The sequence below is a fragment of the Phaethon lepturus genome, unplaced genomic scaffold, assembly GCF_000687285.1.
Source record: "Phaethon lepturus isolate BGI_N335 unplaced genomic scaffold, ASM68728v1 scaffold13566, whole genome shotgun sequence".
NCBI lineage: Eukaryota > Metazoa > Chordata > Aves > Phaethontiformes > Phaethontidae > Phaethon > Phaethon lepturus.
Window position 1 is genome coordinate 1 of NW_010548348.1, and position 10,845 is coordinate 10,845.

The 10,845-nt window shown below is 41.0% G+C and overlaps 1 protein-coding gene across 1 annotated transcript in view; it reads left to right on the forward strand.

Moving 5' to 3' along the window:
- Positions 1-3,834: 3,834 nt before the first annotated feature.
- SENP5 (SUMO1/sentrin specific peptidase 5) overlaps positions 3,835-10,845 on the forward strand; it is a 14,619-nt gene continuing 7,608 nt past the window's right edge. The window contains exons 1-4 of the mRNA XM_010289935.1: positions 3,835-4,792; positions 8,179-8,284; positions 8,435-8,582; positions 9,221-9,268. Coding sequence (XP_010288237.1) covers positions 3,835-4,792; positions 8,179-8,284; positions 8,435-8,582; positions 9,221-9,268 — 1,260 coding nt within the window. The remainder of the gene's footprint in view (positions 4,793-8,178; positions 8,285-8,434; positions 8,583-9,220; positions 9,269-10,845) is intronic.

Consider the following 10,845-nt stretch of genomic DNA (forward strand, 5'->3'; position numbering starts at 1 on the left):
GAAGGTGGTTTTAAGATTTGGTTTTATTTCTAGTCGTTCTATTCAGTTTAATTTATTACCAGTCAAATAAAATTTTCTCAAGTTGAGTTTGTTTTGCCTGTGACAGTAATTCATGAGTGATCTTTCCCCATCCTTATCTCGACCCACAAGCCCTTCGTTACATTTTTTCTCCCCTGTCCAGTTGAGGAGAGGAGTGATAGAGCGGCTTTGGTGGGCACCTGGCATCCAGCCAGGGTCAACACACCACATAGCCAAATGACTCTTTTAATGGTGCAAGTTCCTCGACTTCAGAGGTTTTTCATCTGTGTCAGTGAATGGGGTGAAGATGAGACTTTCTTTCCAAGTTCTTAAACTTCAAGTGGTGCTTGTTTTATTTTTGGTCTTATGTCGCTCACTTCAGTTCCTTTTCTAGCTGTCCACTTTTAAGTTGTCTTTTTGCCTTGCTGACTTATGTTGCCAAGTAAAACCAGTAATACTCTTGTAGCACTGATGGAACATAAGTTCTTCAAGCAGCACCTTTATTTAAATATTTGCATATGGATTATCTTTTGTCACTCTTAAGTAATACTGCTATTAGAAAAGTGAACTGTTTCAGCTCCTAGGACTGGGATTAGCTGCTCCTTGGAGGCCTTTGCTTTAAAGCGATCCAGACTCAAAATTGATTATGTTTGAAAAGGGAGAGGGGAGGGAAAGAAAGGTTTGCTTGGATTAAATGGCTTAGTCAGACTTTCATCCCATTTTAAGGAGAAACTTATTTGTACAGAAAAAAACTTCCCATGTGGAGAAATTGCTGTGTTCATCACAGACAAACATGAAGTATTTTTTAATCCTCTAAGTTAGAATGTGAAATGTTTCTTAATGATCTAAGTTAAAAATTAAGCAGAAGAACAGGTAAGTAGGATAGCTTTCCTAAAGTCTTCCTTTGTTGCAGTTTAAGAAGCTGGGTTTCATGACACTAATGAGCAAATGAGCTATTTGGAATGCTGTTGCAATTGATTGCATTAAAATTGTGGCACTACTCCTGTCTCTCAATTCAAGTTTGCCTCAGGTTCTTTTTGTTGTCAGGACTTATCTTTGCTAGAATCTAGTTCAGTATTTTTCCCACTGTGATCATTAGTTCAGTCTACTATGGGTGAAACAATGGCAACTGTAGGCGTTTCAGCTCCTGCGTAATCCACGGCTGTTCGGGAGATGAGTGGTCGCTCAGCCTTCTTCCACATCTGAGGCAGCGCCCATGGAGGGGATGCTTCTTATTGGACTTTGCTGCGAGAGAGCAAGGAGAAAAGCGATGACTCCAAATTGTTCAGAACTGTTCTTAAAACCCAGCAGGTATATTGCAGTTACTGGGCACGTGTTGCTGAGGCTCTGAGAAGCAGTGAAACCATCACCTTCGTGTGCCATGCTCTTCCTAGAGTACTTCAGACTCGCCGCGTTGGCAGAAGCCCCTTGTATACGTGGCTCTGTTGAGAACACTGCGATTTTGCCAGGTTGGTTTGTTTTACCTGGATAAAAGTGTGGCTGGAGTAAGCTGTCCTAGCAAGACTGTGGTTTGGCTGATGTTTACTGGGCCACTCAAGGAACGTTTTGTAGGTACCATACACAATAGACATGTAGAGTTTATAGCATAAAAGCAAGCATAAACTGGATCTATGTAGAGAAATATGTAAGTGCTAGAAGAGCTAGTATGAGAAAATTAGCATGATGAGATGTTGTGTCCTGATTTTTATGATAACTGAGTTGCATGGTGACTAGTAGAGGTTACGAAAGAGCTAGACCCTGTTGCAGTGCTTATACTGTTAAGCTGTACTGTCTTGCACATCTCTGTCTGTGGAAGTAGCCAGGTTCCTTTCTAGGTTGTAGGTAGTGAACTCTGGACCGTTTTCTGTATGGTGGGAATACCTTACCCAAGTGCTAAATGATATTCTTCATCCTCTGCATTTCTATGCCCTTCCCACTCCTCCAGAAAAAGAAAAAAAAAAAAAAAAGCCACCTGCTGTTTATGTCTAAGATGAATGAAAAATGCAGAAAAGCTTAAGTCAGACTTTAAATACCTGTTTTTGCATGTGTCTAGCATTCATATTTGCCTTTAAAGTCCAATTGTGTAATGTTTCATTTCAATTTATAGTCTCTTATTTTCAGCTAGGTGATGCCTATGTGCAATGCTTGGGACAGATGTGGCTAAGGGAAAATTTGTTACAATAGTCTGTAAGTCAGAATCAGTTGCATAGAGGAGGGCGGCAAAGTCCATTTCTGAATTTGAGAAAAATACAAACTGTTGTAAAATATAGGATGTGATGTACTTGGTGAGGCTGGGAGGATTTGCATGAAACATCCTATGTTGTGTGTGCGGCTGATGCCTTCCCCTTGTGCTTCTGGATTCTTCTACCTTTGAATTAACATTTTTAGTTCTGTAATGAAGATAAATAGATATTACTATACAGGCTTTACACTCTTGTGTAGTGTCAGATATATCCTTATTGCACACTTTGAGATACAGGTTTTTAGTGGGAAAAGGGATTTTTAAGGTGATTAATTGGTGTCCTGCATTGATATTGCCTTGTTAATGCAGAACTGATTATAGAAGCTGATGGTGGTGGTGTCGTACGGAGTGAGCTGTTACTGTAAATATAGAGGAACCACTTCGGAGTAAGCCGTGTCATTCTTTATCTAGTCAAAGCATGAAAATGTCTGTGGCAGTATGTGCATTGCTGTTCCTTTAAGGGAAAGATTTGTGTGAGCATGTGAAGTGTCTTCAGAGTGCCTGCTAACCTTTATTGCACAAGAATAAGCTTTCGCTTTGTACAGCCCTGATGGGATCAGGTACCTGCACACATTTGTTGACTAACTTGGGCTTCAAAGTTTTGTTTTTCAGAAGCCTTTTGAAGCAAGCTAGTTACCTGTGCTTGCTTTCCAGTGTGGGTAGTGAGAGAGATTTAACCGCAGGCTAGAGAGTCAGAAATTACATATAGGGAGTGTGGGCTGGATGGGGATTACCTGTTCATTGCTTTACCTCAAGGGAAGGTAAATGAGAAGAGCTTGTTTACACACCGAGCCATTGAAACTATCACTTCTTCCTTTTGGTGCAAGTGAGAATGTTCTAGGGAATGTGGAATTGTGTTTGGAGGACGGGTGGAATTTTAGATAGGCTCGTTGCCTGAGGAATGTGCCTTAGTGTTTTGCTATTATGTTACAGTCCAGATAACTCTGAATTTATTTCCCTTATTCTTTCAGCTGTTTTTCAAGATCATAATGCAGCAGAAAAATGAAAAACCATAGAAGACATTTGATTTGGAAAAGAAGTCAGTTGCTGGCCCAGTCTAGAAGATGGACCACTGGATTTGGGGAGCTTGGGAAATGCTGCTTCCAAAAGCAATTCTTCCTAGCTAAGAAGAAAAGACAGAGTGCTCAGCTAATTGTGACCTTAAACTACAACAAACTGTACAGAAGACTGCAGTGCAGAAGGAAGGCACTTGAGCTGCAAAGCAGGTGGGCTCCTGATGTGCCTCTAAATGCAGAAACCGATCAAAAACCTGCTGTTGAACCATACAGCTTTCCCAAAAGATCCTGTCCCTATCGCAAAGCTGAAAGCCCATCCAGAGAACTAGGAAGAAAACTCGACAATGAATCCTTTCAGAGTGACGATCCCTTGAATGAAGAATTTGAAACTGTTGCTATTCTTAATAGCATCTCTGGTAATATCCATTATGTCTTATGTGGTACGCTGGATGGTGCTGCCTTACCGGTAGAGAAAGGTGGTTTTGTATATAGCGGTGAGGAGAGCAATAATGGTGAGGGCAACACAGTCCTGGTAGTTTTAAACAACTGTAAAAGGAAATGCTGTTGCAAAGGGAGTGGAATGGAACTTGTGGCCCCTTGACAGCTATAAAGAGGTCCAAATTTAACCATCATACTGTAAAAAAGAGATCTTTATTTATGATGCATAAGAAACTTTCTATGGTTAGGTTTCGGTACAGAATTATAAAATCCCCGGAACTTCAAGCAAGAGGCAAAACCTGCAAGTTGAGGAAAATCAAGCCAAGGTGGGTGGAGAAAGTTACGAGGGATCATCAAGAGACACTCCATCAGGATTTTGAAAGTGGATTGTGTAATTGGCTTTCCTACTGGAAATCTAAAAGTGACTGTCTTTGGAACCGGTACAGCTTATCAGATATGAACAATAATACACCCAAATCTTTAGGTGAGGAGAATGAAATATGTGCACCTGAGATCTGCTGTACGCAGGATGCGTTACCGTGTGCTGAGCTGCGGTCTGAGGAGCCAGAATCCGGAGGGCAGGATGGCATTGCGGATGCTGTCCCGCCAGAACTGCATGTTAGAGCTTCTCCGGAGGCAGAGACCTTGCGCCAGGTGGAGACCGACAGGGCGCTGGCCAAGGATCCTTGCTCTGACATTTTCGTCTCCATGATGGGAAAAGAAATTGCTGTTTCAGGTCAAGATGATGCAGAATCTAATGAGGTTATGGGTGTAGATGGAATGATACTGTTGCAATCCTCCTTGCAGGATTCTGATGTCAATGATAATTTTGCAAATGGACCTTTATCCATGGAGCTGGCACAAAATGAAGACAGCTCTAGCCAAATGGAAGTAGAGGGCTCCTTAAACCTGGACATTTTTAGTGCAAAGTTACTAGATCATCCTTACTGTAAAAATCCTCTTGAGGAGCCTTCACCAGAAAGCACAGGACTAAAATCAGGAACTCAGAAGGGAGGCAAAAGGAACACTCAGAAAGCTTCCCGGGTGGCTGATGAGCAGTTGGCAACGTGGCTTTGTGGTATACCTTTTACCTGTCTTAGGGCTTCCAGGAGTTCCTGAAAACTGCTGGATGTATCATGGAGTTTACATGTCGTGTCATTTCCTTTACTAAAATGGTTTCTTATTGTGAATTGTAAAGGGTGCTTAGCATAACACTTAATGAAATGAGGCCGCAGAGAGGAGAGCTGCATGAAAGAAGGACAAATCAATGCGTGTCTGACAAGCTGTTTTGAGTGACAGTTGAATGGTGCCTCTGCTGCTTTTGTTTTAGAGAATTGGAATCTTTGTGGAAAATTATTGATACATATTTTCAGTGTCTCTTATCATGTAGTTTCAGAAGATGATACGGGGTTAAAACTTCAAATTTTTTAAATGGTTGACAATTACTACTCTTAACTTGGTTTTTGACAATTCTTAGTGTTCTAGTACTTCCTTCCAGCCTTATCCTCTCTTCTATTGCTGTCTTAAACTGAAACTGAATGAATCTCAGGTTTTAATAGTGAAATATTGTTCATTGTCACTTAGTTTTCTCTACTATTGTTCATAAAATAGGCTCAATGAATTTTATTAGACAATATTTTTTAAAAAGACAAGACTAGTCTTAGCAAAGGTTCAGCAAAAAGGCTTTGGGATTTTTTACTCAATGCTGAGCATGCAGTATTTGATAGTCTCTCTAAAGAGGAACATGGTAAAAATAGTAATCAGTGTCTTATCTATGTATAGCAGCATACTATATACGTAGTAAGGAGCAGTAGGCTAACACGTTGTGCCACCTGGTACCGTTAATATAATGTTCAAGTTCAGTGGTGTTCTGATAACTGAAGTCCTCCTTTGGAGAAATTGACTTCATAGATTCCTATAAATCTGAAGCTGGCATCAACTAGTGTTAAAAGGATTATTTGAAGTTTGGCATACTTTGATTTTTTTTTTTTTTAAGTTATTCAGGCCTCCTATGAACAAAAACATGACTGCCTATCAGACCACAAAACTTCGACCTTTGCCACCCTGATACAGTCTTGGTTCTTGACTGTTACAGAAGGATTATGTTCCTTTTTCTGGTAGACAAACTTCAAAACTCCATTGCAGAAGTCGTCTGTTCACTGTGGTACCACAGTTTCTCTCAGTTTCTCACATAGCGCCTGGTCCTTGCTGGATCACATAGAGCCAGTCATAGAGAAACACATCCCACATCAACTTCTGGGTGTGGAAAGCCAAATCATCTTTTGAACTTCAGTGTCTCCTTCTTCACGTTTTGCTTTAGAGAATCAATTGCAAATTGAAGGACAAAAAAGCGGGCAGAAAAATCGGAGCATGTCAAGCTTCAGTTGACAATTTTAAGGGAATTGTTACCCAGCTTCTGAATGAAAGTAGGTGAGACCAGTTTCCGTTTTCTTCACACTTGGGTGTTCCTCTCTGAGGATTGAAGCCAAGTCTACACTACAAACACACTAATACTGACAGTGTGCCACTTCTGAGTTTTCTCAGCTGAAAAGCTGTAAAAAAAAGAATTTTCATTTTTGTATAGCAATGTACCGAAGTTCCTGTCTGTTTAGGAGTGTTGTTAATAATTAACTGCACCTTAAAAAATACTGCTAACCTGGCAAGAGTTGCTAGGGTAGATGCATGAAGGAGATGTAAGTGTTGCAGATGCTCTCAGGTTTTGAATTTCTCTGCAGCAGCTCAACTCAGATGTTAATGGGCTGCAATACTTAGCACATTCTGATGTGCTGTTGAGAGCTCCATGGTAAATCCTGTTCGTGATGGGTGTCTGATCTTCCACCAGGTCTGAACTTTGTATTTTCCTCCTTGAGTTAACCAGTGTACAACTGTACTTGGGCAGTTACACCAGCCCAAGTGAGGTCAGAGTCTAGCTAGAGGTCTCTTGGAGGTCTGCTACTGTTAGTTGTAACTACAAGAACAACCCTTCCTGTGTGTGTATGAACAAAAAAAATGTGTGTATTAAAAGAGAATAAGGTACACTTACATCCCCATACATCTTCTGTGTAGACTTCTAGCTAGAGTGAGAAATAACCTCCCTGTCACAGCCTACTAAGATGTAAGGGACAAAAGTTGCTAGGCAAGTGTGTGGCAGAGTTGCGAGGAAAGATATCTTCCTGTGAAGAATTCTTCCTTGTTGTCTGATCTCGCTCTTCAGTCCTCCCTTCCTTCTGTCGCACATCCAGGTGTACTTCTTGCTGTATCTTCATTGCTTTTCTTGTCTCTCTGTGTTTTGTTCTTGGTATCTCTCCTTTCTTTTTTTCATTCTTTTCATATTGCTGCTCTTCTGGCACTTTTTTCCATCAGATGTTTCTCTCTTTTTTCTTCTTCCCATCCTGATCTTTGAAAGTTTCCAGGAAATACTGTTAAAGCCTTAGTAAGCAGAGAGCTAAACATACACTGCACTGTCCAGTGGTACCATCTGCTATCACACCCAGGCCTGTGAAGAGTCTTGGAGTTTGGGTTAGTGCAATTTCCCTGGACTTTCATCTCAGATCCAGCTTTCTGTGCACAGAAGACATGTTTTCTGGTGCATTTGAAAACTCATTTTCAGAAAGCTGGACAACTTGGTCTTTTTTCTCTGATTCAATAGCAAGTGTTGAAACCCTGTTTTCCATTCTCTTTTATTCTCAAAGTGGTTTTAGATGCTTGGATGGGATTTATGTCTCCACTGGTCCAGTCTTGTGTCTGGAAAAAAAAAAAAATTATTTCCTAGTTTTTTTAATTCCTCCAGCATTCACTCTTCATTATTTCCTAGTTAACATCTTTTGTTTCTGGCGTTATGGTTGCCAGGCAATGGCAGCCTGACGTGGCTGGCTGTGGCACCTTAAATGCCATCCCTAGGGTACGAGGATCAATGAGTTAAACTTGCTGAGAGTCTGTCTGGTGTCTCTTCCGTTTGCTACGGTGGCAGCAGAGGAGCTGAACAGGCTGCAAACACTCTGCCAGCCAGGGCTGCTTACGTCTGAGGAGAGTAATTCTGCATGCCACAAGGACAAGATCCTGGGTTTTCGGTGAAAACTGTTGCAGAAACTGATGGCTTTTCATGTTGCTGTAAAATTATTTAAGATGCTAATTGAAATAAGCAGTGGGATGGATTCTCCTCGTATAATTAGTTTGATGTGGATATATGTGTGTATGGGGAGAATGGGGTCTGATCTTTCCCTGTGAGGCTGAGTGTTCAGAGTCCTGCTTTTTTATTTTTGTCCTCCTTCCCCTGCTTTTATTTAATGTTGCCAAGTTGAATTTAGTTTTCTTAAATATATACTTGCCATGTGTGGTGCTGTGTGTTGGTTGGGTGCAGAATGATTGCTGCTTGTACTAGGAAGAAATGACTGCTCTATTGGACTAGTGAACTTGGAGGGTTTTTTACATGTTTGCGTTTTCATTTTTCTGGTATATTTAAAGGATTCCTAGATGAAGTTATGAAGAAATATGGCAGTTTAGTTCCACTCTGTGAAAAAGATGTCATGGGAAGATTAAAAGAAGTCTTTAATGAAGATTTCTCCCATAGGTGTGTAGCAGTATCAAATTCTAGACTTTGTAAAGGACAAGTCGCTTGCATTGCTACTGCACGCTCCATGTCTAACACCTAACAGAACAGAAGTCCATTTGATGTGACCTTGACTTATTTTTTTTTTCTACCTTTTCAATCCTGTTTTAGAAAACCTTTTATCACCAGGGAAATCATGAAGTATCGTGAAAAACATCCAAAAACCTCCACTTGCAATTTCCGTGTCTTCTATAATAAGCACATGCTAGATATGGATGATTTAGCTACACTGGAAGGCCAGAACTGGCTGAATGACCAGGTCAGAGATGCTTGGTGTTTATGTGCTTCCTTACCCCTTTTTAGCCCATTTGTATTAGGATATCCCTTGTTCACCTTGTGCTACATTGTAGGTGGACTGTCCTTACTTTACACCTGAGAAGTAAAAGAAGTGGTGAGCAGCTTTTACACCAGCAGGTGCAGCAATAGTGGTTACAAGTCTGGAAGATGGGAGGTGTCACAACTAAACTGTTTTCTTTTGAAGAAACGATGTTGCACTATTTTGAGAAAATAGTGGCTACCCGTATAGATTTTATCATCTGCCCCATCCCCAGGCTTGAGCATATTACAAGAACAGTAGAGTGAAACAGCAGACTGTGGCCCACAGCCAAAAAGCTAAGAAGGCTGCAGTGCCCACGGCACGCACCAGTAGACTTAAATTGAATTAAACTGCGTTTCAGATTGAGGCAGACTTCAAGCAGCCAGTTACCGTCTCTCTTCGGGCCGACCACTATTAGTTCCAGAGTGCTTGTCCTTCAGACTACAGGAAAATGTTACTGTAATTGCTCACCTCCTTATTGCCGTTTTAAGTGTGAAGGGTCCTGTGTTTTATGGGAACTTGTGAACTTGAGTTTTACAAACTTATTCTGTACATATTCAAATATTTACTAACTCTTACAGATAATTAACATGTATGGTGAACTCATAATGGATGCAGTCCCTGAAAAGGTGAGGGTTTTTGTTATTATGCAAATGTACATAATGAGAGATTGAGAGGGAAGGGTCAAACATTGAATATTTCAGATACAGAATCAAGATTTAGCTCAGTGATGTTCTGAGTGGTTCCATTATAATTTGTTGCTATCTGCTGCTCAAATTTTCTTCCTTTCTTGTGCTAAAATCCAGTTTTCAGTGCTGTTGCTCTTGTTTCAGGACTGTACTGGATTAGCTCTGCAGGTGGTTTCTGTGGTAGCCTGACATTACTGATGTACCTGTAGAAGACAGATGCCCTGTTTCCTCTCCTTTCCCCCACTGGAGGTTTCTGTCTCCAGCTTCTCTGATTCTGAAGTGCTTTATCCATGTCCTTGCTCACCAATCTGGTGTTTCAGCTGAAATTTCTGATGAAGATGGATTTCTGATGAGATGACAAACCATGAATGGTAGCATCTGAACCATGCACATGTGCTGCTTGCACTCACCCACCCGCCCACCTCGCAGCTGTGGGGGCCGTAACAGCTCCAACTGCGTCAGATGCCTTCCTGGTGAATGGGAATTGATGCAGAGCTGCTTGGTCCCTCGGCGGTATTGACTCTGCAGGACACTCTCTGGTTTGTGCATCCTCAACAGAATGCTTACAGCATCCCAACTGCAGTGTCTAACTGTTGGTGGCAGTTGAAAAAAAGAAAGGTGGGGGGGGAAATCAGGAAAACAACCCACCCCTTCTGTGACTACATTTGCAGCAGTGGCAATTATAAAAAGCCATCTGTTTACTAGTAGAGCTGAACAATTTTTAGGTGAGACCACAAAGGAAGAACCAAACAAAGCCATTTTTAGATGAGCTCTGCAGAACGTAACTCTTAACATCTTCAAGCTCAGAAGAAAGAGCATTGCTGCTTTGATTGGTGGTGATGGTGATTCTTCATTAGTATGCTCTGTACCTCCTGAGCATGTGCTAGGGTTGTGGTATTGGAGGCTGTATCTGTTTGCTTGTGTCTGCTTTTTCTTCGTAGTGCATAATTGAAATCCTCATGGGAGATTTTGTGCTGGTACCTTAGAATGTGGTTTTGAAGTCTGCTGGCATAGCTAATGGGTGTTAGACTGTGTTTTCAGATGCTGAATTTTCTAACTTTTTTTTCAAGTAACTCAAGCCTTCTACCACCTCTATACTAGCAGAATTATTAAAAACAGATGTTGCAGATTTCCATTTGTATTAATCTGTTCCTGTAATTGCAAGAAGCTAAGCACAGGGAATAATAGTGTTAAACTGGTGCTAAATAATTTTTTTTTTAACATAAGCCTACGTTTCTTGCCATAAATATAGGGGTTTAGTTACAAAATGGATGTGGTATAGCTTAAAAATGCTTTTAAATAGCAGAATATTGTTTTTGTCTGGAGCTGGTCGTAGTAGTTGAATACAAATGACCATGTTTTTGGATTAAATTTTCATAACTGTTTTGGTAATTTTTTTTTTTTATTTTTTTGGGGGGGGAGTCTCAGCTTCCTGTAACTAAAAACAGAAGTTACTCCCTTCTCCAAGCCTGCACACACACACACATACACCGCCCCCCCACCCCCACCCCCCCCCC